We start from the raw sequence: 27,689 nt of genomic DNA on the forward strand, positions 1-27,689 counted from the left end.
TTGCAATAACGTGAGTAGTGCTAGAGAGTATAATGCTAAGTGAAATAAGTCAGAGAAAGATACCATATGAACTCACTCATGTGGAATTTAGGGAACAGAACAAACGGGTGCCTGGGTGGCCCAGTTGGTTAAGTGTGCCGACTTCAGCTCAGGTTATGACTCATGGTTTGTGGGTTTGAGCCCCGCATCGGGCTCTGTGCTGACAGCGCGGAGCCTGGAACCTGCTTCAGATTCTGTGTCTCCCTGTCTCTCTGCCCCTCCCCTGCTTGTGCTCTCTCTCAAAAATAAATAAACATTTTAAAAAATTTTTTTAGTTAAAAAAGAACAAACAACCAAAAGAAAAAAGCGACAAACCAAGAAACAGACTCATAACTATAGAAAACAAACTGATGGTTACCAGAGGGGAGATGGTAGAAGGGATGGGTGAAATAGGTGATAGGGATTAAAGAGTGCACTTATCGTGAAAAAATATATAAAAGGAAAGAAATTAAATTTACTAATATTTAGTGTATGAATTGATAAAGTTAAATGTACATAAGTTATTTTAAAAAGAAGGAAATAAATACTGAGGGAAAGCTAGCACAATTAGAGGGATACATGAAGGAGCCACTGGGTATTATTAAAGTACCAATTCTTGGGGCGCCTGCGTGGCTCAGTCAGTTAAGCGTCCTACTTAAGCTCAGGTCATGATCTCACAGCTCCCAGAATCGGGCTCTGTGCTGACAGCTCAGAGCCCGAAGCCTGCTTCAGATTCTGTGTCTCCCTCTCTCTGCCCCTCCCTCGTTCATGTTCTATCTTTCTCTGAAAAATAAACATTTAAAAAATAATAAAGCACTAATTCTTTATTGTATTTGATATTACTTTAAAACTTATGCCTTTTCCTGGATACATGTGTTTCCTGTGTACTGCTATTACGGTTAATAATTATTAAGGGATGGTTTTTTTATTTTTAGAGCTAAAGAGAAAACTTCTCTAAGATATTGGACAAGGTTTGGAAGATGTGGGTAGGGAGGAGTAAGCAATTAAAGAGGCGTATTTTGAAGTGGTTTAATATGGTTTGAAGTGACATGTGGTCTGAAGTGCAGCATGAATATGAAAGAGAAAGGAAGAAAGAGCAAGGTGTTTTTAAAGAAGTTTGGAAGTTGTAACTAACAGATATGGACCCAGTGCTGACCTCCAGAATAGCTTGGTTACTACTTAGAGCAAGACGTTTGTATGAGAGCGTTTGTATGAAAGGTGACCCTTCAGTGCTAGAAAGGAGTTAGAGTAATGCCCAGAACAAACTGAATTTTTGCGTAGGAATTTCCCAGTGTTCCTTACTTTCGATCTGTAGTCCAGTTTGAAAGACCCCCTGTCGGGACTCCTCTCGTGATGACTTGTGCTCAGTATGTCATCTCATCAGTGTTATGCAGGAGAGCGTGAAGTAGTGAAGTGACTAGGAAAAAGGGAGAAGAGGAGCTGGTCTGTGTCATCCCCAGGGTAGGAATATCCTTGGTGGAGTGCAATATGGACCTGTTCAGTTGGAAATTCTTAAAAGAGTATGACTGGACTATTCCATAAATGGCCACTAGTGCCCGTTGATTTCACTTTTTTTTTAAAGTTTTTGCTTGAATTTTGTTTGAGTTTATTTTCTTATTTTATTTTTATTTTAACTTATTTGAGTTTAGCTAACATACAGTGTAATATTAGTTTCAGGTGTACAATATAGTGATTCTGCACTTCCATACATCACCCGGTGCTCATCACAAGTACATTCCTTAATCCCCATCACCTATTTAACCCATTCTCCCACTTACCCCCTTTTGGTAACCATCAGTTCTCCGTAATTAAGAATCTGTTTCTTGGTTTGCCTCTCTCTTTTTTTCCCTTTGCTCATTTGTTTCGTTTGTTAAATCCCACATATGAGTGAAATCATGCAGTATTTGTCTTTCTCTGACTTATTTTGCTTAGCATAGTACTCTCTGGCTGCAACCGTATGGTTGCAGATGGCAAGGTTGCATTCTTTTTTAGGGCTAATATTCCATTCTGTATAATTTTACTTTGGATCATTTCTCCATAAAAATACAAGAGGATGTGGGGTCAGTTGAGCGTCCAACTCTTGATTTCGGCTCAGGTCATGATCCCAGGATCATGGGATCTAGCCCCGTGTCAGGCTCCGTGCTGTGCATGGAGCCTATTTGGAATTCTTTCCTATTGCTGCTCTAACAGATTCCCACAAATTCAGTGTCTGAAGCAATACAAATTTATTATGTATGTCAGAAACGAGTCTCATTGGGCTAAAATCAGAGGTGTTGCCAGGGCTGTGTTCATTCAGGATGCTCTTTGTTCATTCTGGAGAAGTCATTTCCTTGTCTTTCCTAGCTTCCAAGGCCACCTGTATTCCTTGACTTCTTCAAAGCCCGCAAAGTAGGGCTAAGTTCTCATGTTGCCATCTATCTGGTATTCTTTGACTCTCTCTTCTTTGAGATTAAATCGGGCCCGTCTGGATAATCCGGGCTACTCTCCCTATGTTTGGGTCAATTTTAATTCCATTCGTACCCATGATTTCCTTTGCCGTATAACCTAACATATTTACAGTTTCTGGGACCTGGACATCTTTTTTTTTTAATGTTTATTTATTTTTGAGCAAGAGAGAGAGGGAACACGCACGCAAACGAGGAAGGGGCAGAGAGAGATCGGAAGTGGGCTGTGCACTGACAGCAGAGAGCCCAATGTGGGGCTCGAACTCGTGAACCATGAGATCATGCCCTGAGCAGAAGTTGGATGCTTAACCGACCGAGCCACCCAGGTGCCCCAGGGACCTGGACATCTTTGAGAGGGGATTCTTCTACCTACCACATTTAATATCTAAATAATTTTATAAGCTGATAATTAAAATGAAAAAGGCATGGTAGTAGTCACAATCATCGTCCAGAATACATTAATCTCATTTTGGTTTTTTGTGATTCTAAATTCCAGCTTTGTTATATTTAGCAGGTACTACAGAAACTCTTAATTTTGTAATTGAATTTGAATCAAAATAGTAATTAAATTTGAATACCTTTTTCTTGCAGGTTATACCTGCCGCAATTTTTCAGCATCCTCTGCTTTGCTAAGTAAGTTTAATTTCTTGTCGACATGCTTACATTGCTTTTTAGATTTGTTTAGCAATAAACATGTTTACGAATAAATTATCCTTCTCTTTTTAGCCAGAACCCATATTAACTATGGAGTCAAAGGGGATGTGGCTGTTGTTCGAATTAACTCACCCAATTCAAAGGTACCTAATTTAACTTGCTGCAGTCTATGTCTACTAACTACATTCATGAATCCAGTGCTAAATAAAAAAGAAAGAAAAATCCACCAGTCTGACAGTAGTCTTATATGAATTTGTAGTTGTAATAGTTTGACAGATTGCTCAAAGGAATACAGTTTTCTGGAGCAGAGGTCCTTGACTAAGAATTCCTTCTAGTTGACCTTAAGTGTCAGGTTAACATCAAGGATTAGTGAAATTAGCCTTCTGTTACTGTGTAGAATATGGAGGTGATTTACTAGATAAGAACCAAAGCGCATGCTCTGTTTAGGAGTCAGAATTCACCTATCCATCTTAACTACCAGGTTGTTAAACAGGCTTTCTTCATTACCTGCCCACTGTAGTCATTATTCATAGAAAATTGCCTGGGTTAAATGTGGGTGTTAAGATTCCTGAGGAACTGGAATGACAGTGCAGTTCACATGTTGGAAGTCAAGTTCTGTTCTAAGTGGAGCTTCATTTGTTTTTGGCAACTTCAACAAAGCATTAATCCAGTCTTTGCCAAGAAGACCTCTGTTGCAGGAGCTTATGCTTTTCCTCCATCTAAAATGGGTGTCAAGTTTTGTTATTAGAGGTCTAGAGGGAACAGCAGTACCTAGATGGAGGCAATTAACAACTATCACAAATTAAGGAAAACAAGAGCCAATCTTCTTCACTAGAGTAAATTTTGGTGCCCACTGACCAATGATTCAAACTTAAGCTATTTTTTCCGAATTTTCTAAGTTGAGCATTTTTTCTGAACACAAAACAACACATGCCTACAGTGGGAAGTTTTAAAGCTATAAAGAAGAAAATAACAAATCATTCATACTACAAACCCAAAGCTAACCACTTTTAACATTTAATCTAGTTTCAACAAATAATATTTACAAAGTAAAATCATACTATAGGTCTAATTTTGAGTTCTTTTATTCTTAATGTTATACAAACTTTTCCATACCAACAAATTCCATAGACTTATTTGTAGCCTGCATATGTTTTGAACTCTTTAAGTATGACCCTGAGTTCCTTCTTTGAGTAGATCTATTTTTAAAGGGAGGTTGCTTATGGTTGGCCAAAGCTGAATAGAAAGCTACTGGGTTTAGATTTTTCCCCCCTGCCTCTCTTGCTTCTAACAATATATTTCTGCTGGATAAACAAATTTCCTACGATCGAAATAGCATTTCATGGTGATTTGCACATCTGGTACTTCAGATTTAAACCCTTAGATTTATATGTATTTCCCTTTGGCAGGTAAATACACTGAGCAGAGAACTGCAATCAGAGTTCATAGAAGTAATGAATGAAATCTGGGCTAATGATCAAATCAGAAGTGCCGTTCTTATCTCATCAAAGCCAGGCTGCTTTATTGCAGGTGCTGACATCAAGTAAGTTTTCAGAAATTTGAAGTCACCTTTGATCTTGGCTAATAGTATGTTTCTTAGGCCTAATCATTCCTCCATTTAAAAGGAGACAGAAGTAAATTCTCTGAAAGTTGTCTTTTTTAAAATTATTTACACAAATGTGTTAAAGTTGGTAAAAAAAAAAAAAAGGGAGGGGGGCTTGTTGCTTAAACCATGTGAGACTAACCTTTCCTTAAAGAAGTTGAAAGCAGTTCTAAGAAAAATATTTGAGTAGAATAAAAAAATACTATAAAATTAAGCTAACAATGTGGTGCCCCTCTTTTTTTTTTTTTTTTTTAAACCCAACAGACCATTAAATATTTAAAAGTTTGAAAATACCATGTTAACAAGGACTTGGAGAAATGAGACAGTTAATATATTACTAGTAGGAATGCCAGTTGGTACAGCAACTTTGGAAAACATTTTGGCAGCATTTCATAAAATTGAAAATGCATGTATCATATAATTCAGTGATATTCTTCTAGCTATACATGCTAGAGAAATCCCACCCTTTGTTTTTAAGGACCCATTTATGAGGATGTTCAGCCCTGTGTAGTTAAAATAATGAAGAATTTAAAGCAATTAAGTGTCAGTCCATAGGGAAGTGGATAAGTAAACTGTGGTATTTTTACATGATAAAATACTACAAAATGATTCAAAGGAATTAACTAGATCCACAACATAATGTTAAAACTTAAAGACATAATGTTAAGTTTAAAAAAAAAAGCAAGTTGTAGAATGTTCTATACAGTATGTAGTTTATGTAAACATTTTAATATTTTTTCTTAAGTTTATTTATTTTGAGAGAGAGAATCCCAAGCACTGACAGTGCAGAGCCTGACGCAGGGCTCGAACTCAGTGAACCGTGGAGATCATGGCCTGAGCTAAAATCAAGAGTTGGAAGCTTAACCAACTGAGCCACCCAGGCGCCCTACTTTATGTAAACATTTTAAAATCACACATAAAATGTCTTATGTTATTTATGGATACAAATGTGTCGTTGGTCTGGAAGGATACACTGCAAACATTCGAAAATGGTTGTTTCAGGGTAAATGAAGTGACTGTTAAAAACTTGAGTTTGTCAGAGTGAACTTTAGTGATGCAGCTAATATTTTGTTATTTTTTAATGGTAAGATTTATGCATATATAATTTGTTTACAGTCCTTTAAAGCATTTATAAGGACTCTGTCTCTCAAAAATAAACACTAAAAAAAATTTTTTTTTAAAAACGGGCACCTGGGTACTCAGTCGGTTAAGCGTCCGACTTCGGCTCATGTCATGATCTCACAGTGTGTGAGTTCAAGCCCACATCGGGCTCTGTGCTGACAGCTCAGAGCCTGGAGCCTGCTTCGGATTCTGTGTCTCCCTCTCTCTCTGCCCCTCTCCTGCTCGCACTCTGTCTCTCAAAAATAAATAAACATTAAAAAAAATTTTTAAAGCATTTATAAGCAGGTGAGATGCTTAGTGTTAGTTTAATGGCTTAAAATGTTAACAGTTGTTAATTCTGTCAAAATATAAGTATTTGTTATATTATTCTTTGTACCTTATACAACGATAGCCAGCATTATAGGCTGAGTAATTTGTACCTAAGGTGTCTGTATAGTTTCAAACCTTGCTCCACATTGTGTACTCTTTTTGTTTATGCATAGTAATTAAGAATTTATAAATATTTAATGTGTATTTCTTAGAAAAAGCAAAATTATCTGTATCAAGTGCTTTTTATTCTAGCTCAGTTATTTGAGCCTAGAAAGACACTGATGTCTCAGGGTGCCTGGTTGGCTCAGTCGGTTAAGCGTCCAACTTCAGCTCAGGTCATGATCTCATAGTCTGGGAGTTCGAGCCCCGCGTCGGGCCCTGTGCTGACAGCTCAGAGCCTGGAGCCTGTTTCAGATTCTGTGTGTCCTTCTCTCTCTCTCCCCCTCCCCTGCTCATGCTCTCTTTCTGTCTCAAAAATAAATAACAACATTGAAAAAAAAAAAAAAAGACATGGATGTCTCACTAAGCTACCTGGCTGTAGCTTTCTGTATCCATGGGAAAATACTTGCAGCTTCTGTGAAGCAAGCTGAGCAGCTCCCAGTATATAAAATGACAAAAACTTGTTATCTTTGACCAAACATACAAAATTCACAGTTTAAATGTTCTCAAGACCAAAGTAACAAGTGAAACAAACTGAAATGAAAGGACATTGAATGCAACATTAGTGTGGTGAATCTTTTTTAATCATTAGGAGATCTAAAAACAATTTGAAAGCGTTTTTTTTCCACTGTCATTTTGATTAGCGTTGAATCTGAGGGTTACTTATAGTGAACATGTTTAATGTGATAGGAAAATATTTACCAGAAGATGATTTTTTGCATGTACAGAGTTTTGCAATCTAATGATTTTTTTAATAGAAAATAAAATTTTGCAACATGTTTTGTTTCGTGTTCTCTGGATCCGGAAATCTAACATTCTTTATGGAGAGATGATGTAGCTGATATTAGTGCTATCTGAGGCAAAACCATTCTTAAACTTCTGAGTATTTGAAGATTCACTATCAAGTATTGACATATGATAGGGTAAGGATACAGTGGATGATATATTGAACCAAAGTACGGTATAATTTCATCTTTGTTTCTTTTCTCTGTTTTCTTGTTTGCTGCAGCATGTTAGCCTCTTGTAAGAGCGCGGAAGAGGTAATGCAGCTATCGCAGGAAGGCCAGAGAATGTTTGAGAAACTTGAGAAGTCCACAAAGCCTATTGTGGCTGCCATCAGTGGATCCTGCTTAGGAGGAGGACTTGAGGTATAGATTTGTTCCAAAGTCTTTGAGACACTGTTGAGCCTGTTGGTGGGAATTACAGGCTGCTAACCTGTAGGCTACTCTTTTGCCTGCAAAAAGTTCTTGGAGGAGAATCAGCTTTTTAGTCATCCTCATGGCACAGAGCAAGTAAACCAAAGTGTGATGTATTCATTTTTATAAGTTTAGAAGTTTTGAACTAGATCTCTAAGGTCTCTTTCAATTCCAAAAACCTGGTTCAGGTTTGCAGGGCAAAGATTCAGAAGTGTGATTCATGCTCTTGAGCTACTGAAGTCTAGAGGAGACACACAGAGCATAATATGTGTGTAAGTGCTTTGTAAATAGTAAAGATGGTGAATAATGTCAGATCTGAGAAGAGATGCTTACTAGACTGGAGCATGTAGGAAAAGAGAGGGAAAAATAAAATAACATTTATTGAGCATTTATCACATGCTGAGCTTTGCGATAAACACTTTGATATATATTAATTAAGGAAACATATGCCTGGTCCTAAAAGACAAAATCATTCCACCTATGGGTATGGTATGAGCAAAGACAAAGGTAAGCAAAACCTATTAGGACATCATAAGTAGGCCTGCTTGATTGAAAAGGAGGGTCTCTAGATGGTACAGGCCTTCTTGGCATGCAATGGACATGGTGTGTGCACTTTTCTATTGAGAGCTTCCATAGCTTTCAGCAGATTTTTAGGGAGATCCGCAACCCCCCAAAAAAGGTTAATAAATTAAGGGGAAAGTATGAAATAAGGCTAGAAAGAGAAATTATAGAAAGCATCAAATGCCAGCCTAGTGAATTTCCATTTATTCTGTGGGCACATTCCTGCATTAAGTAATCTTTAGACCCTCACATAACCTAAGGTTTTATAAATTTACATTTTCTAACATTCTGATTTTCTTTCATTTGTTTGAAGCTTGCCATTTCCTGCCAATACAGAATAGCCACAAAAGATAGGAAAACAGTATTAGGTAGCCCTGAAGTCTTGCTGGGGATCTTACCAGGAGCAGGAGGCACACAAAGGCTGCCCAAAATGGTGAGTATAAGCCCCCTTGTGACCTTTAGAACCTCATTACCTATAGGCCCCTTTAGATCTATTTCCTCTGGTACAAAAGGCGCAACATGGGTATTCATTGTAGAATTTAGAACCAAAATAAAATATGAGTGTATAGGATCCACAACAAATTTTAGGGGCACCTGGGTGGCTCAGTCAGTTAAGCATCCAGCTTTGGCTCAGGTCATGATTTCCTGGTTTGTAAGTTCAAAGCCCGATGTCGGGCTTTGCACTGACAATGTGGAACCTGCTTGGGAGTCTCTCTCTCCCTCTCTCTGCCCCAACCGATTCTCTCTGCCCCAACCCCTTCTCTCTGCCCCAACCCCTTCTCTCTGCCCCTTCCCCACTTGTGTGTATGTGTGCACAAATAAACTTTAAAAAAAATAACAAATTTTATTCCTGGTGTTTAGTTTTTCAATTCCACTTTTTATTTTTTTAATTCCTTGATCAAAATGATTGATCAAGGGGGCACCTGGCTGACTCAGTCGGTTCAGCATCCAACTCTTGATTTTGGCTCAGGTCATAATTTCACAGTTCACGGGATTGAACCCGCATCAGGCTTGCTTGAGATTCTCTCTCTCCCTCTCTCTGCCCCTCCCCTGCTTATGCACGTGCTCTCTCTCAAAATAAATAAATAATAACATTTTTAAAACTTAAAAAAAATGTTTTTTAATTATTTATTTATTTGATCAAGGTTCTTTGTTAGTCTCTGAGGAAGTATAAAGATAAATAAGATACATGTTTGTCTTTCTGGAACTTACAGTTTTTTAAAGATTTTATTTATTTTTTACCTTTTTACCTTTTTTTTTTTACCTTTTTAAAGATTTTTTTAAGATTTTTTTTTTTTTTAAGTTTATTTATTTTGAGAGAGACAGAGCATAGGCAGGGAGGGGCAAAGAGAGAGGGGGGCAGAAGATCTGAAGTGGGCTCTGTCCTGACAGCAAAGACCCCGATGTGGGACTCAACAGACTCACGAACTGTGAGATCATGACCTGAGCTGAAGTCAGATACTTAACTGGCTGAGCCACCCAGGCGCCTAAGATTTTATTTTTAAGTGATCTCTATACCCATGAAGGGGTTTAAATTTCCAGCCCCAGAATCAAGAGTTGCATGCTCTACCGACTAAGCCAGTCCAGTGCCCTTTGAGCTTACGGTTTACTTTGTTCCTTCTGTGCACAGTACCATTTTACCGGTTTTTCAAATCCAAGGGTCATATTTCATGATAAATATAAGAGGCAGCCCTTTCTCCTGACTTGGATGATCTCATTGCTGTATTCTGTAAAACCAGCAGCCAACCAGACTTCTGAATTCTTAAGGAGAAGGGAAGCATATCAGACCTGGAGGCCGCAGAGCAATCTTAATATCCGACTTGAGGACCCGCTGAGCCTTACAGCTTTGGGCACCATTGACTGCTCAGTGAAAACAAGGCTCCGCAGAAATACTCTTTGTAGGGAAGTTGATATCAGCTGGGCACAGAAAAATGGGAAGATTTATGGTGTTAATTTTCTGATAATAAGTGTGTATTCCTTTACTGAAATTTTCAAGAGAATTTATTGAAAGAATGGATATGGGTATAGAAAATACTGCTGAGTTTCTTTTGTTGTTTAACTGGTATTTGAATGTTGCTAGAAACCATTCTTCTAGTAACTGCATAAGAAGCCCTGGCTGAGTTTTGTTTTTAAGCCTAAAATGCTTTTTACATTTTTTTAAGTGTGTATTTATTTTGAAAGAAAGCGAGAAAGTGTGCACAAGCAGGGGAAGGGCAGAGAGAGAGGAAGAGAATCTCATGCAGCTCCATGCTGTCAGGGCAGAGTCCAACATGAGGCTCAGTACCCTAAACTGTGAGATTGTGATCTGAGCTGAAATCAAGAGTCGAACATTCAACCAACTGAGCTGCCCAGGCACCCATTTAAGCCTAAAGTTCTTTATCGAAGACATTATCAAAACTACCAGGTTTCTCGGGGCTCAGTCGGTTGAGCGTCCGACTTCAGCTCAGGTCACGATCTTGCAGTCCGTGAGTTCGAGCCCCGCGTCAGGCTCTGGGCTGATGGCCCAGAGCCTGGAGCCTGCTTCCGATTCTGTGTCTCCCTCTCTCTCTGCCCCTCCCCCGTTCATGCTCTGTCTCTCTCTGTCTCAAAAATAAATAAATGTTAAAAAAAAAATTTAAAAAAAAAAAAAAAACTACCAGGTTTCTCAACCTCCACTAGTTCCAATAAAGGAATTTTAAGTATCGGGGCACGTGGCTGGCTCAGTCAGCTAAGCATCCGGCTTCAGCTCAGGTCATGATCTCGCAGTTCATGAGTTCGAGCCCCACGTTGGGCTCTGTGCTGACAGCTCAGAGCCTGGAGCCTGTTTCTGATTCTGTCTCTCTCTCTCTCTCTCTCTCTCTCTCTCTCTCTCTCTCTCTGTTCCTCCCCTGCTCATGCTCTGTCTCTCTTTCTAAAAAATAAAGATTTAAAAAAAAAAAAGGAATTTTAAGTATTATATAAATGACATAATATGTAAGTGCAGAATTTTAGGAAACATGAAATTATTTCTCCACCTTATCTATTTCATAAGACAGAAATCTTAACATTTGAATTAAAAGAAGAAATACAGACATTTTAGCTTCCACTGGAGGTGTCTAATCCCAAAGTTACCTAAAACGTGTATTGGTGTGTAAAAATTAACTGATTGGTAGATAGCATAGAAATCTGGTTTGATTTTTCTCATTTTAATATTTGCTCAGTTGAATGAATTGTAAACTGTAATTGTCACTCTCATATTTTTTCCCCTGTACTCTGATCCTTGCTTGCATGTTAGGTGGGTGTGCCTGCTGCTTTTGACATGATGTTGACTGGTAGAAACATTCGTGCAGACAGAGCAAAGAAAATGGGACTAGTTGACCAATTGGTGGAACCCCTGGGTAAGTGGTAGCGTGCCTCAGAGTTGGGCCTTATGAATTTATTTGTTAAAGAGTTAATGTCTTGAATATTGGTTAGAGTAAAATTCATACTCTTAAGAAATGAGTCATTCTGAAGAGTAAAGTTTTCTAAGTATAGCTAATACTAAATCATTTCCAACATCACCCCAACTTCTTGTTTTATTTTATAAATTGCACATCAAGAGTACAGAATTGAATCAAGTCATTATTTTTGGTTCTTAAATTACCTGTATCATTATTCATAAAAACCTTCCTTCAGTTTTATGCGTCTGTTTTAATACTACAATAAACATGTATGAAACAACCTGAGGATATTAACAGCAGTTGACATCTACAATGTGCCACTTCCTCCATACAGCATCTTTTCCTCCTCTGACCCAAGGAAACCACTATTCCACATTGTGTGTTTGTCACTGTCTTGCATTTCTTAAAAATCAGCATTACTGAGGGACACCTGGGTGGCTCAGTCAGTTAAGCATCCAACTCTTGATTTCAGCTCGGGTCATAATCTCGTGGTCGTGGTTGTGGTCATAAGAGCAAGCCTTGTGTCGGGCTCCACACTGGGTGGAGCCTGCCTGAGGTACTCTGTCTCTCTGCCCCTCTCCCTCCTGTGCATGTGCACTTTCTCTCTTTAAAAAAAAAAACAACAGCATTATTGAGATGTTATTTATGTAACAATAAATTTACCAATTTTTAATGTACACTTTGAGTTTTGACAAGTGTATATAGCTGTGTAAACACTACCCCAATCATATAATAGAATGTTTTTAGTATATAGCTTTTTGTGTCTTCTCTGATTTAGCCTAATGTTTTTGAGATTCATCCGAGTTGTCACACATATCAACAATTCCTTCCCATTGCTCAACGTTATGCCATTGTATAGATATACCATAATTTGTTTATCCGTTCAATAAATGATGGAAATTAAGTGTTTCCAATTTGGGGCCGTTCAAAATAAAGCTGCTGTGAACATTCATCCACAAGTCTTTACGTGGATGTATACTTCATTTCTCTTGGACAAATACCAAAGCGTACATTGGCTGGATCATATGATAGATGTGTGTTTAGCTTTTAAGAAACTGTCAAACTGTTTTCTCAAAGTGGTTATACCATTTTGCATTCCTACCAGCAGTGTATGAGAGTTCTAGTTACCAACCACTTTGCAAGGTCAGTCTTTTTAATTTTAGAGCTTTTTCTTTTCTTTTCTTTTCTTTTTTTTTTTTTAATTTTTTTTTTTTTAACGTTTATTTATTTTTGAGACAGAGAGAGACAGAGCATGAACAGGGGAGGAGCAGAGAGAGAGGGAGACACAGAATCTGAAACAGGCTCCAGGCTCTGAACTGTCAGCACAGAGCCCGACGCGGGGCTCGAACTCACGGACTGTGAGATCATGACCTGAGCCGAAGTCGGAAGCTTAACCGACCAAGCCACCCAGGCGCCCCTCTTTTTTTTTTTTTTAAGAGAGAGAGTGAGCGCGAGCATGAGCAGGAGAGGGGCAGAGTGAGAGAGACTGAATCTTAAGTGTAGAGCCCAATGCGGGGCTCAATCTCACAACCACGAGATCATGACCTGAACTGAAATTAAGAGTTGGACGCTAGGCACCCCTAATTTTAGACCTTCCAATAGAAGTGTAGTAATATCTCATTGTGGTTTTAATTTATATTACTCTAATGACCAGAGTCATTAAGTTTCTTTCATGTGTTTATATGCCTTCTGTATATATTCTGGTAAAGTGTCTGTTGAGATGTCTTGCCCATTTTGATTGAGTTTTTCTTTTTGAGGTTTTTTTTTTAATGTTTTTTAAATTTATTTTTGAGAGAGAGACAGAGTGTGAGCAGGACACAGAATCTGAAATAGGCTCCAGGCTCTGAGCTGTCAGCACAGAGCTCGATGCGGGGCTCAAACTCGTGAACTGTGAGATCATAACCTGAGCCGAAGTCAGCCATTTAACCGACTGAGCCACCCAGGTGCCCCCTCTTATTATTGAGGTTTTGGAGTTCTTTTTATTAGGATACAAGTCCTTTGTGAGATCCGCAAATATTTTCTCCCTGTCTGCAGCTTGTCTTTTCATTTCTAAATGCAGAAATTCTTAATTTTGAAGGAAGCCCATTGTATCAGGATCTTCTTTCATGGATCATGCTGTTGGTGTTGTATCTAAGAAATTTTTTTCTTTCTTTTTTTTTTAATGTTTATTTATTTTAGAGAGAGGGGTGCAAAGGGGGCTCTGTGCTGACAGCAGAGAGCCAGATGCAGGACTCAAACTCAAGAAACGTGAGATCATAACCTGAGTGAAGTCAGACTCTTAACCAACTGAGCCACCCAGGCACCTCTAAGAAATCTTTTCTTAACAAGACCACAAAGATTTTCTCCTGTATTTTCTTCTGGAAGTTTTGTGGTTTAGCTCTTTCATTTTGGTCTGTGACCCATTTCAAGTTAACTTTATGATGGTATGAGGTAGATTGAGTTTTGTTTGGGGTTTTTTTTTGCAAATGAATATCCAATCTCTTGACACAGTTTATTGAGAAGACTCTTCTTTCTCCCTTGAATTACCTTGACACCTTGGTCAAAAATCAGGTGTTTGGGTCTGCATCTGGATTTCCTGTCTCCAGTTATCTAAATGTCTTTACTTAAGCCAATAGCATACTGTCTTCATTATTGTGTTTTAGTAAATCTTGAAATCAGGTTGTATGACCCCCTCTATCATGGTTCTCTTTCAAAATTTATTTTGCCTATACTAGTTTCTTTGCATTTGCATACAAATTTTATAATCCTCTCATCCATGTCTACAAAAATACATGCTAGGATTTTGATTGAAATTGCACTGAATCATTGTATCAATTTGAGGAGAATTAACATCTTTAAAATATTGAGTCTTTTCATCATGGGTATGGTATAACTTCATTTAGTTCGTCTTTAATTTCTCTCATCAGTGTTCTATACTTTTCATTGAATATATCTTACATTTTGTTAAATGTATACATTAGTGCTTCATACATTTAGGACATCATGCTATTTTCACTTTAATTTCTCATTGCTGATCACTAGTATATATAAATATAATTGACTTTTGTACATGGACCTTGTATTCTGTGACTTTGCTAAATTTATTCTAGTAGCTTTTTCTATAGACTTCTAAGGAGTTTCTATGTAAATAATAATGTTGTCTATAAAATATAGACATTTTGGCTTTTTCCTTCCCCGTCTGGTTGGCATTTGTTATTTTTTTCTTAACTTACTGTAGTGTCTAAGATCCATAGTACAGTATTGGGTAGAGGTGGTGAAAGCAGGTACTGTTAACTTGTTCCCATCTTAGGGGAAGAACATTCACTCTGATGTTGTGGAGTGTGTAGGGTTAGCTATAGCTTTTTTATATATGCCCTTTATCAGATTACAGACATTTCCCTTTATCTATAGTTCGCTGAAAATAGATGTTGAATTTTGTCAAATGCAGAGTACAGTTGAGCCTTTCTGCATCTAATAAGATGATTGTGTGGTTTTTGTCTTTTTTAGTCTGTTAGTAATCACCAGTTATACTGAGTTTTGATTATTCAACCAGACTTGCATTCCCGAAATAAATTTCACTTGGTCATAATGTATTATCCTTTGTATAACATTTTGTACAGGACTTTTATGTCTGGTCATGAGAGCTAATGGTCTCAAGGATAATTTTCTTGTGATATTTTTGCTTGGTGTTGGTATCAGAATAATGCTGGCTTCATAAAATGAATTGGAATTTTTTTTTCTATTTTCTGGAAGAATATTTGTAGAATTGGTATTATTTCTTCTTTACTTGATAGAATTCACCAGTGAAGTCAGGTGGATGTGGGGTTTTCTTTGTTGGGAAGGTTTGTTTTTTTTTTTATAGATATACAAATTCACTTTCTTTTATAGATATAGGGTTATTGAATCAGGTTCTCCAATTGTTTTGCTTTTGAGTGAGAGCTGTAGTAGTTTGTTTCTCAAAGATTTTGTCCATTTTGGGGGCGCCTGGGTGGCTCAGTTGGTTAAGCGTCCGACTTCGGCTCGGGGTATGATGTCACGGCTCATGAGTTCGAGCCCTGCGTTGGGCTCTGTGCTGACAGCTCGGAGCCTGGAGCCTGCTTTGGATTCTGTCTCTCTCTCTCTCTCTCTCTCTCTCTCTGTCTCTCTGCCCCCTACCCCGCTCACACTCTGTCTCTGTCTCACTCTCAAAAATAAAACATTTAAAAAAATAAGAATAATTTTTAAAAAAGGAAAAAATATTTTGTCCATTTTATTTTACTTTCCAAATTTGTTACAGTGCAGTTGTTCAAAATACTTCATTATTATTCCTTTGATATCTTTATGCTCTGTAATGGTATATATCATTTATACTCTTTCATTCCTGATACTGGTAATTTGTGTGTTCTCTATTATTTCCTTGAGAAGTCTGGCTAGAAATTTATCAAGAAATAGCTTTTAGTTTCATTGGTTTTTCTCTGTTTTTGTTTTTTTTTATGTTTATTTATTTTTTGAGAGAGGGAGAGTCAGAGCTGAGCAGAGGAGGGGTTAGAGAGAGAGAGGGAGACACAGAATCAGAAGCAGGCTCCAGGCTCCCAGCTATCAGCACAGAGCCCAATGCAGGGCTCAAACTCAAGAAGATCATGACCTTGAGATCATGACCTGAGCCGAAGTCGGACGCTCAACCAACTGAGCCACCCAAGCGCCCCTGGTTTTTCTGTTTTTTGTTTGTTTGTTTGCTGTTTTATTGTTTTCGGCTATCTTATTATTTCTGCTTGCTTTTGGGTTTAATTTGTTCTCTTTCTAGTTTCTTAAGGTACAAGTTTAGATCATTGATTTTAGGCCTTTTTTCCTAACATAAACATTTGAAGCGATCAACTTCCCTCTTAGCATTGCTTTATCTATCTGCATATTTTAATATTATGTTCTCACTTCCATGAAGGTCAGAATATTTTCAGATTTCTCGTTATTTTTTTGACCCGTGTGTGATTTGCGAGTGTGTTACCTAATTTCCGAACATTTGCAGATGTTTCAGGTACCTTTCTGTTACTGATTTCTGGTTTAATTTTGCCGTGATTACAGTTGAGCCTTATTATTTACAAGTTCCTTACCTGTAAACTTACCTACTCACTAAAATCTGTTGTGACCCCAAAATAATACTTATGGTGCTTTTGCAGTCATTAAGAGACACATACAGAGTGGTGAAAATTTCACATCTCCCAGTGCACGTGTTCCAGCTGAAGTCAAACAAGGCAACATTTTGCGTTCTTATTTCAGCTCTTAGAGCCAACAAGTATCCTTTTCATGTTCTGTTTAGTGCCATGCTCTTCTCTGTGTGTGTGTGTGTGTGTGCTTTTCGGTTGTGATTTTGCTATTTAAAATGGTGAGAGCTAGGAGTGGAAAAGTACTGACTCAAGAGTAGAAGTATCTTTAAGGTTTCTCTTTCTTCCCCCAATAAAGAGGCCTCATCAGAGGCACCTGAAGACGACCCTGATTGGAGGTCCCAAACAGACAGAAATGAGGCACTTGGGCAAAAAATGCAAATATATGGAAGAGCAGAGCCTGCAAGAGGTACCTGAGTTACTGACTACAAGTCCCATGAAAGTCTGTGATGCATTGGCCATGCCCCAAGTCTATTGTGGGAAGGACAGCTTTCCCAGTGAGGCCTGCTGGGTAAAAGCCTTTCTAATTGCCTGTGGTTGGGCCTGAAAAATCACACTTAACGGTTTTTGGCCAGGGGCTGGATGCCTCGATTTCTACAAATAGTCATGTGGCCATAGCAGGGGTTTATAACTACCTATTTCTGCTTCCCGTTCCATATTCCTTTTGCCCCCAGGAAGTACCTCAGTTGGTCATGGTTCTTTGCCTAGAAGGGTGACTTTCATTCCTAGAAGGTCTGGGCCACTAGCAGTACTGTGTGAATTGAGTTGTTGTAGTTTTCCATTAACTAATTACAGGTCCTTGTAGCACTAAGAGACCCCCGAAGAGATCTGTCACAGTCAAGCCATACTCTTCCTTACTCCCATTGTGCAGTAGCAGCCCGCACCCCCTTGGTGACCAGGGTTCGTCGTCCTGGAAAGGGACTGCAGCAGTGCACTTTCAGATGGCGCCTGCATATCACACAGAGCTGTGGACAAACCGGGCCTGAGTTTTCTCTTCCCCGGTCATCTATCTGGTCATAAGAAACTCCCTGTGATGAGGCCCTAGGGGCAGACCGGGACAGAGAATGAGTAGGGATATTTTGGCCACCTTTTCATACAACTTGTGCCTTTAGGGTCTCCTCAAGCCCATTTTCCCATATACCACTTCCATTCGGTAATGGAGTACTGTTGCACACACGGAACTTTATGGTTTAGTGGGCCAGACAGCATCCGTTTCGTGATGGGCAGCTCAGGTCACGTGGTGATTTGCTGGCCCATGGTTAAGCTTTGAGTCTCTACTTAGGCCCACTAACAAGCCAAAAGCTGTCAGTAGGACAGTAGTTATTCACAGAGAATGGTAGGGCTTTGCTCCAAATTCCTAAGTGTCTGTACTCCAAACAGCATCTCTATCTAGCACTGACACTTCATGCCCCATCAGATCTGAATCATATGGTCCAAATAGTTTTTCTTCCTAGGCCCCGCTCAAAACTAGCAGCCTCCGAGTTACTCAGTAAAGGAGCTAGAGTAGCACACCCGAATGAAATGTTGCCTCTAAAATCCAAAAACGCCAGGAGGCGTTGTGCCTTGTTTTATGTGGTAGGATGGGCCGGGTGTGACGATGTATCCTTCACCTTGGGAGGGATGTCACCATGCCCCACACCACCGGACCCTTAGAAATTTCACTTAGTTGGATATGTCTAGAGTAGTTGGTACTTCCTGTTCACCAGATTCATTTAGGATAATACCATCAATATAATGAACAGCATGATATCTTGTGGAAGGGAAGGGCAATAAACATTTAAAAAACAAAACAGTTATCTTTTAAAGAGATTAAAAGTGAGAAAGGAGTCTTTCATATCTACCCACATATTTAGCATTTTTGGTGCTCTTTCTTCTTTGTGTAGCTCCACGTTCCCATTTGGTTTGATATTATTCCAACATGAAGAGCTTCACTTGACATACTCTGTAGAGTAGGTCTGCTGACAATTCTCACCTCTTGGTTTGTTTGACTGAGTCTTTATTTCAACTTGATTTTTCAAAGATATTCTTTTTTTTTTTTTTAATGTTTATTTTTGAAAGAGTGAAAGTGGCAGAGTGCAAGTGGGGAAGGGGCAGAGAGGGAGAGGGAGACACAGAATCCGAAGCAGACTCCAGGCCCTGAGCTGTCAGCACAGAGCCCCAGGCGGGGCTCAAACTCGTGAACCATGAGATCATGACCTGAGCCAAAGTCGGATGCTTAACTGACCTGAGCCACCCAGGTGCCCCCAAAAATATTCTTGATGGCTATAGAATTCCACGTTTCTAGTATTTTTCTTTTAGTACTTTATAGATGTCAATGTTATGATGTGGCTTGCATAATTTCTAATAGAAAGTCTGTTGTTTTTATCTTTGTTCTTCTGTATCTAGTGTGTCTCTCTCCCCGCCTCACCCCCCGCAGCTGCTCTCAGATTTTCCCTTTATTACTGGTCTTATTTATTTATGATGTGCCTTGCTTTGTTATTGTTGCTTTGTTTGTTAATGTTTGTTAGGCATGGGACTTATTTTTTTTTTTTTTAATTTTTTTTTTTCAACGTTTTTTATTTATTTTTGGGACAGAGAGAGACAGAGCATGAACGGGGGAGGGGCAGAGAGAGAGGGAGACACAGAATCTGAAACAGGCTCCAGGCTCCGAGCCATCAGCCCAGAGCCTGACGCGGGGCTCGAACTCACGGACCGCGAGATCGTGACCTGGCTGAAGTCGGACGCTTAACCGACCGCGCCACCCAGGCGCCCCAGCATGGGACTTATTGAGTTTCTCGGATAGTGGGCTTCTAGTTTTCATTAAATTGGAAAATTTTGGCTATTTCTTCCAATTTTTCCTATCTCCCCCCACCCTTTTTCTGTGGTTCCAATTTCACATATGTTAGATTACTTGATATTGTCCTAAAATGAAGCAGTTTTTCTTTTTCAGTGTATATATTTTCTATATATAGAAATAGAATATATAGAAATAGAATAAAACATATATTCTATATAGAGAATATATATAGAATACTTGCCATGTATTCAAGTTTCCTGATTATAATCTATTCATCCACTCCTGTGTATTTTTCATTTCAGGTGTTGGGTTTTTTCATATCTAGAAGTAATACTTGACTCACTTTTATGTATTCAATTTCTCTTCATACATCTCTGTTTTCCTCTACCTTCTTGAACATATGGCATGAATTTACAATAGCCTTTCTAACATTGTGTCTGTTAATTCTGTCTTCATTTATGCATCTGTTTCTATCAGTCAATTTGCGTCTTGTCTTCAGGCCATTTTTTTCATGCTTCTTTTCATGCCTTTATAAAAAGAAGCCTCAGGTAGTTTCGTTTCATGCATGTGGAGAACAGTATTCGGCCAAAGTTTCGAGGGCCCCTCTGTAGATCTCTGGAGCTCTCTTTTCGTGGAGCAGCTACTCTCGATATTCTCCTTCACAGATTCCGGTTGCGTTGGCCTCTCTACAAGCTCATTGTGACTTTCGTGGGCCTTGTGCACATTTGCCATTCAGAAGTGTGGGGCTTAGTTCTTTCTCTTCCTCCTTCACATACTTTTAAAACAGTACAGATGTCTTAAGGGAGAGATTGCTTGTGTATTTGTTTCAGCCTCCTCTACTCTCAGGATTTTGTTTCCTAAATACCGCAAGATTGCACAAGATTGCCTTTTCAACTGCAGCTGCCCCCTCCTTCCAGGCTTTTGACTGAGAGCCTGATAGATGTCTGTTTTTACAGCTCTCTAGAAAGAGCCTTTGAATTTTTGGGGCCTAGCTCTTTAGTCTCTTGCTTCAAGCAAGTTCAATATTGGGCAGATGCCTGAAGTGGAAAATGAGTTACATATTTTTAGCATGCCCCTTTCTGTATAGAAGTGTACTTTGTGTACTAAATTTTATGATAACTGAAATTTCTCTCTAGTTTTTTGACACAGCTCTTCCAGCTTCCTATACCACCTTAGAATTCCACAAATGTTCCCCGAGGAACTAGCTTTGCATTTGGCTTCTTCTAGTTTCTGATCTTTTGTGCATGACCACCAAAAACCGATCATTTCACTTGCCCACAGGAGCATCCTTCTGCTTGAGCCAAGTCTGATCTTCAGCCGACACCCAAAAGCATAACATACCCTCAGAAAAGAAAATGTCCAGCAATCATCAGTTCACCTCAGACAGGCTTATCTCTCTCTGGAATTTTAGTTCATATGGTCCTCATTGCTTCCACCACTCTCTAATTTCTTTACAAATGTGATTTTACGATTTATTCATTCTTGTCCAGTTTTGCAGCAAGAATACAGGCCTAATGAGACCTTCTTCATCTGACTCAGAATTGTTGGAAGCCAGACTGAAAGGGCTTAAGACCTTGTTTTCTATCTAGAGGACATTGTTGCACCATTGCTCAGGTGTTTTTTGTTTGTTTGTTTGTCTGTTTTTGAGTCCATAGTTCAGGACTCTGACTTGGAAAGCTGTGCTGAAAGTGATTTACATTCCAATCTATTGTGCTCATTTTTACAGGACCAGGACTAAAACCTTCAGAGGAACGGACAATTGAATATCTAGAAGAAGTTGCAGTTACTTTTGCCAAAGAACTATCTGATAAGAAAATCTCTCTAAAGAGAGACAAAGGATTAGTAGAAAGTGAGTGTCTTTATTAAAGAACAGAGACAAAGGTTCTTTCCAGGGAGTTTAATTTTATTTGCTGTAAATTTGAAATGAGAAAGAGGTAATAAATGCATTATTTACTCCAAGCATAGAGGCATCCTTAAGGAGTGTAACAACAACTCTGCTCTAGGGTTCTGAACCTTACACTGGTTGGTTAAAACCGTTTTTTTATACTTTTTATTTTGGAAAATTTTAAGCATTAATACGAGAGTGGAATAATAGTATAATAGTGTAATAAATACCCGTGCACCCAACACCCAGCTTTAGCATTTATCAACTAATTAAACCATGTGTATAGAAGTGCTTAGGTTGCAATTTGGATTTTTTATATCAGAGTAAAGAGAAGTTCTTTCAGATAGCTGCAGTTATTGCATTTTTATGGAGTTTACAGAACAAACGAGGAAGGCTAGGCTTTTTCCATGAAGTGTCTAAAAGCATTTTTTTTTTTTTTAACAGAATTGACATCATATGCCATGAGCATTCCATTTGTCAGGCAACAGATTTATAAAAAGGTGGAAGAAAAAGTACGAAAACAGACCAAAGGCCTTTATCCTGCACCTCTGAAAATAATCGATGTGAGTCTTCACCCCATATTCCCACATTTCTCATATTTCCTCCCTTTGAATAGAGCAGTATCCTTTATTGCCATTCTGAATCATGTGTGCCAGTACTAAAGTTCTTAATTCTGCTAGTGCAGTACTCACTAAAAATGAAGGAGGAGCATAGCAAGCTATGTGAGGCCTCATAAACTGACATATTTGGTAATAAGTAATGCCAGGCATAATGCATTTAAAACTAACTACCGGTTATAAACCAGGAAAGGAACCTATATTATATCAGTATAACAAGGCCAGTAAAAGATTGGGCATTAATTAAGAGGTAGTCAAAATTGATGGCCTCAGTCTAAACCATTGTCAGTACCTAAAATATTTCATTGACTTCTCCTTTGCCATTATTATAAAAAAGATGTAGTGATACAGAAAAGTTCTGAAAAAGATCAAGGAGGGGGTGCCTGGGTGGCTCAGTCAGTTAAGCCTCCTATTCTTGATTTCAGCTCAAGTCATGATCTCTTGGTTCGTGGTTTTGAGCCCTACGTCAGGCTCTGTGCTGGCAGTGCAGAGCCTGCTTGGGATTCTCTCTCTCTCCCTCTCTCTGCCCCTCCCCTGCGCTCACTCACGCATTCTCTCTCTTCCCCCCACAAAGTAAATACACTTTAAAAAGAAAAGGTCAAGGAGGATAATTAAAATGATCACAGGGTTAAGAACTTCTGTCTAAAACTCTTCAGTCTTCAATCCAGAAAGTCGAAGATTAAGAGAACATATAATCAAAGACTTCAAATATGGAGAATAAATCAGTCAACAGATATGTTTTGAGGAAAAGACACCAAAATGTGTAAAATATGACACATAATTCCCTTCCCCCATTCATCTCCCAGCCTGGGCTGGGGAGATTAGACATGTGTATGTGGTAAGGCAGGTAACTGGAGTACAAGAGGCATTAGATGCCAGCATGGGATCACTGTCAGATAATGGGGAAAGAGGAAGATTGTTAAATGCACAGAGGAGGGAACAATCACTATGAACCAGAGAGATTAGGAAGAGCCTCATAGAATTTCACCTGAGCCCTGAAAAATGTATAGAGAGTAAGCGAAGAGAAAGTAGTACCTGGTAGGATGGGCATTTTGAGCAAAGTCACAGAGGCCAGAAAGCATGAGGCTCTACAGGGAACATTTCATGAGGTCGTTTTTGTAGGAGAATAGTGAAATGTCTGCCAAAAGGCAGAATGAGCCTAGATTTTAGAAGATTGACAGGTAATGAATTTGGAAATTTGACTTTTGTTCTGGATAGATCATAGAGATCATGGTAGTAGCAAGTAAAAACAGGTTAGAAGGAGAGACAAAGTAGACACCTGAAGTCGGAAGCCATCTTGGTAACTCAGACTTGATGTTAGAGTGAGACCCCAAGGTCGAATAGTAAAAATACGAAGGTAGTAACAGAATTGCCAAAGAGAAGAGATCGTGAGTTAAATTTTAGAAGTGTTGAGTTTAGATGTTTCAGGAAACTCAAGCAACAGGAGTGTACACAAGTCAATTAAGAATGTAGGTTTATTTATCTGTTTGTTTTTAATCAATTTGTCTTTCCCATAAATTATGGTGAGTGATTACAGGGTCACTTCTTCGTCGTTTATACTTGCCATTGTACTTGAGATGGTACTTCCCCCAAACGTTAAGTTGAATCTATAGAGTTCATGAGCCACATGATAAACTAGATGATGTGCCTAGGGAAGAATGCACAGAGGGAGAAAAGGGCTCAGGGGGGACCTCTGGGGACGTGCCTGTGTTAGGAAAGCAGGGGACAGTCTGGAAGAGCAATTTAAGCAGGAGGGAAGGGAATTAAGAAGAAAAGGGAAATCTTTTCTTGGACTTGGGTAGCGCTCCAAATCCAAGAAATGGACAGAGCTGATGACAGCTCTTTCTCTCTCTGTGTGTGTCTCTCTCTGACAAGATAACAGGATCTAGAGGTGGATAAGGAGGTAGAGTTTGAGCCGTGGAAACTCTGTCTCCCTTTCCTACTCTGACTTTTATTTATTCCCTTCTGTTTCGTTTCCTTGGATTTTATGCAAGGACTTGGAGATGGACAGTAAAGTCAGTCTTAAGCAGCTGCTCAGTCCTTCTGGCTTTCTTACTCCAATTCCAGACTTTTGACTTACTGTTTGAATACTAACAAACTAGCAATTTTATTCAGCATTATTGGACATCTTGCCTGCCCATCGCAACAATGAACAGGTGCTTTATGTATTTTTTAGGCAGTAAAGACTGGAATTGAGCAAGGGAATGATGCTGGCTATGTCTCTGAATCTCAGGTAAAGTTATTTCCTTTCAACTTTTTATTACTAGATACAGGAAAGCCAAGATCTAAAACTCTGTATAAAGCTGAAAAAAGAAAAAGTGCCCAAAGCCTACCCCAAATTTTTTTCTTCCAGTGATTATCACTGCTTAGGATTGATTAATTTCAATGAGTGAGTAGATATTAAAGAACACCTTGGTGGTCCCAGCTGTTCGAACTTCCTTTCAGTAATGAGGGTTTAACTAGGGAGAGCAGGGCCAGAGTTCTAATCCTTTCAAAATGAATCACTTAGATATTTTTGTTCTGAGTTGAGCTGGTTTTGTTGTGATAAAATGAATACATTGATAGAAAATTGTGTTTCTTACTTGTTAGGGCCTTGAGGTAAGACTTTGAAGGCCAGCCTCTCTTGGTGAATTAGAAAATGGAAGGAACTGTCACATACCCACTAAAAGAAGACAGAGGGGCATATGAACCAGCCTTACCTCTTCCCACTTTTCCAACAAGTTGGTGACATTGCAGATTTAAGTGGTGTGGGTTGTTTTTTAAGTTTTAAGCAGTCCTTGAAGAATGGATTGCTCTCTGATAATAAGACAAAAGGTATCTGAAGAGCTTGGGACTAGTTCAAGAGAAAACATGTATTGTACTGGGTCGCTTATTACAGTCCACTCTGATTTAGACTTTTGTCTCTGATCCAGCTACATGTATGCATATATACAGAAAAATTGAAGCATAGGTTTCACAGATCAATTGTTGGCCTCACCACGTACGTTGTATGCAGTATGTCCTATGTGTCCTACTTACCACAGCCCACTAAATTTACGACAACTGATGGATCTCTACCTGCACTTTGAATATCACTGGTTTATTGAATAGACTCCACATTATTAGGGGCGCCTGGGTGGCTCAGTCGGTTAGGCATCCGATTTCAGCTCAGGTCATGATCTCACCGTCCGTGAGTTCAAACCCCACATCGGGCTCTGTGCTATCAGTTCAGAACCCAGAGCATGCTTCAGATTCTGTGTCTCCCTCTCTCTCTGCCCTTCCCCCACTCATGCTCTGTCTCTATCAAAAAATGAATAAACGTTAAAAAAAATTTTTTGTAATTAAAAAAAAATTAGTAGAACATTGTTATATGTTCTGTTGTTTCATGTTATATTAGGACATGAGAACAACTTTATTATGGGGATTCCTCCTTTGAAATGCTATCTGTAACCATACCAGTTAATTCTAGTAATATTGATGATGATGATAGCTGACATTGAGACCCTAGTCACTTTACTAGCATTCTCATTTAATTCCAGCAATACTGTAAAATAAGTGTTGTTTTTCCCGTTTAAGGATAAAGAAAGCTTCACAACTGGGAAATGGCAGGGTCAGGATTCAAACCCGGTTCTGTCAAACCTAGACTCTAAGTCTCATGCTGAGATTTGCCCTCCATAAGTATTAGGGCACTTTTCAAAGTGGCAGGTGTCACGTGGGGTGGACCAGAGTTGGGAGTCCTACCGCCTGGGTGTGAGTTCGATTTCTGTCACTCTAGGTGGTGTGGTCTTAAGCGTAATTTGTCCGGGCCTCCTCTTTCCAGCCTTTAAAATGAGAAGGTTGGTTGAGATGACTGTGCGGGTCTGTTTGGGCCCTGACACTCCAGTTCCATGAAAAAGGTTGGTTACTGCCACCTCTGGTGTACATAGTCTGAGAGCTCCAATGTATCCATAGCGTTTTCAAAACAGTTGTCGGAAAGTGCTGCAGGTGAGAAGGCCCCACCGCACCCCAGAGCACCCAGGGCTTCACCTGTGTTACCTCTGCTCTGCAGACAAACCTGACCGAAGGAACCCCCGTCACTGAGACTATGAAGTTCCACCTTTTCTTGTTCTCCTTTACTTTTCAGAAATTTGGAGAGCTTGCAATGACCAAAGAATCAAAGGCCTTGATGGGACTTTATCATGGTCAGGTCCTGTGTAAGAAGAATAAATTTGGAACTCCGCAGAAGGACGTGAAGTAGGTTAAATGCCACCTAGGGCGCCTTTGTGGGTTTCTCTACAGAGCTAGATTTATACCTTCGGTCTTCCCTACGCCTCCTCTGTCCTGAGCACATTAGATCCCTTTTCCTACTAAGAACTTTTTGACTTTCAAAGTGCTGCCTGGGCTGAGTTTTCTCCAGGCGCCCCCCCCCCGCCCCCCCACAAAAGGGCTCCTATAGAGGCTTTCTTGTCTCACTATTGATGTCCCCTGGAAGTCTGGTTTACATCCCCTGTTCCCAAACCAAACACACTCTGCACTGTTTAATGGTCTTGTCTCTCCCTGTGACTTGAGATACCATCTCTGGGAACTCATACTTTCTCATTAAAAAAAATAAAGCCTCGTTCAGATTATTAAAGGCTTTTCCTTCCTCTAGCTTACAGCCTAAACATTAAAGATTCTACTTGCCTGTTTCATGTCTATTCTTTTAAGCAAGCCTTTCAATGCTATACTGCCCAATAGCTCTTCAGCATTTTAAATTTAATAATGCTCCGGGGTGCCTGGGTGGCTCAGTTGGTTAAGTATCCGACTTCGGCGCAGGTCACGATCTCACAGTTTGTGGGTTTGAGCCCGGCATTGGGTTCTGTGCTGACGGGTCAGAGCCCAGAGCCTGTTTCAGATTCTGTGTCTCCCTCTCTCTCTCTGCCCCTTCCCTGCTTGCTCTCTGTCTCTCTGTCTCTCTCTCTCTTTCAAAAATAAATAAACATTTAAAAAACAAAATTTAATAATGCTCCTAAACTCACCTTCTAGCTCAGTGGTTTCCATCCTGGGCATTGTTGCCCCCCCCCCCCCCCCGCAGCATCATTTGAAGATGTCTGGAAACATTTTTGGTTGTCACAGCTGCTGCTGGCATCTAATGAGCCAGAGGTCAGGGATACTACTAAACACCCTACAGTGCATGAAACAGGCCTCTAGTCTGGGGCGCCTGGGTGACTCAGTCGGTAAGTGTCCAACTTTGGCTCAGGTCATGATCTCGTGGTTTGTGAGTTCGAGCCCCGTGTCAGGCTCTGGGCTGACAGCTCAGAGCCTGGAACCTGCTTCAGATTCTGTGTCTCCCTCTTTCTCTCTCTCTGCCCCTCCCCTGCTCATGTTCTGTCTCTCTCAAAAATAAACATTAAAAAAATAAAAAATAAACGGGTACCTAGGTGGTTCAGTCGGTTAAGCGTCTGACTTCGGCTCAGGTCATGGTCTTGTGGTCAGTGAGTTCAAACCCCGTGTCGGGCTCTGTGCTGCCAGTTCACAGCCTGGAGCCTGCTTCAGATTCTATGTCTCCTCTCTCTGCTCTGCCCCTGCTCAACGGTCTGTCTCTCTCTGTCTCTCAAAAATGAATAAATCTTTTTAAAAAAAATGTTTTAATAAAAAAAAAAAGAAACCTAATGAGCCACTCCAAACTCATATATGAGTATGATTCATATATGCAGACCCCTGTCTGCATATACTTTTTACTGTCATATGTAGATAGCATATACCATCTGGAAAGGTGTTGTTATACCAAATACACAAAAAAGACAGGCAACATCCACATGAATCTCCTATAAGAAGAAATAAAAAAATGAGAATCAAAATACAAAAAGCAACCATAATACAGAAGAAAACT

General features: G+C 39.5%; 1 protein-coding gene across 2 annotated transcripts in view; it reads left to right on the forward strand.

Annotated features, from left to right (window-relative positions):
- Positions 1–27,689, forward strand: part of HADHA (hydroxyacyl-CoA dehydrogenase trifunctional multienzyme complex subunit alpha) — a 49,074-nt gene that overhangs the window by 5,954 nt on the left and 15,431 nt on the right. Inside the window, exons 2-11 of one of the 2 annotated variants that reach the window (XM_049651926.1) lie at positions 3,054–3,095; positions 3,189–3,259; positions 4,526–4,659; positions 7,319–7,457; positions 8,380–8,499; positions 11,320–11,422; positions 21,084–21,206; positions 21,687–21,805; positions 24,036–24,092; positions 25,962–26,071. In XM_049651926.1, coding sequence (XP_049507883.1) covers positions 3,054–3,095; positions 3,189–3,259; positions 4,526–4,659; positions 7,319–7,457; positions 8,380–8,499; positions 11,320–11,422; positions 21,084–21,206; positions 21,687–21,805; positions 24,036–24,092; positions 25,962–26,071 — 1,018 coding nt within the window. The remainder of the gene's footprint in view (positions 1–3,053; positions 3,096–3,188; positions 3,260–4,525; positions 4,660–7,318; positions 7,458–8,379; positions 8,500–11,319; positions 11,423–21,083; positions 21,207–21,686; positions 21,806–24,035; positions 24,093–25,961; positions 26,072–27,689) is intronic. The other variant, XM_049651927.1, reaches the window with a different exon arrangement.

Source organism: Panthera uncia (genome assembly GCF_023721935.1).
Source record: "Panthera uncia isolate 11264 chromosome A3 unlocalized genomic scaffold, Puncia_PCG_1.0 HiC_scaffold_12, whole genome shotgun sequence".
In the NCBI taxonomy this organism is placed as follows: domain Eukaryota; kingdom Metazoa; phylum Chordata; class Mammalia; order Carnivora; family Felidae; genus Panthera; species Panthera uncia.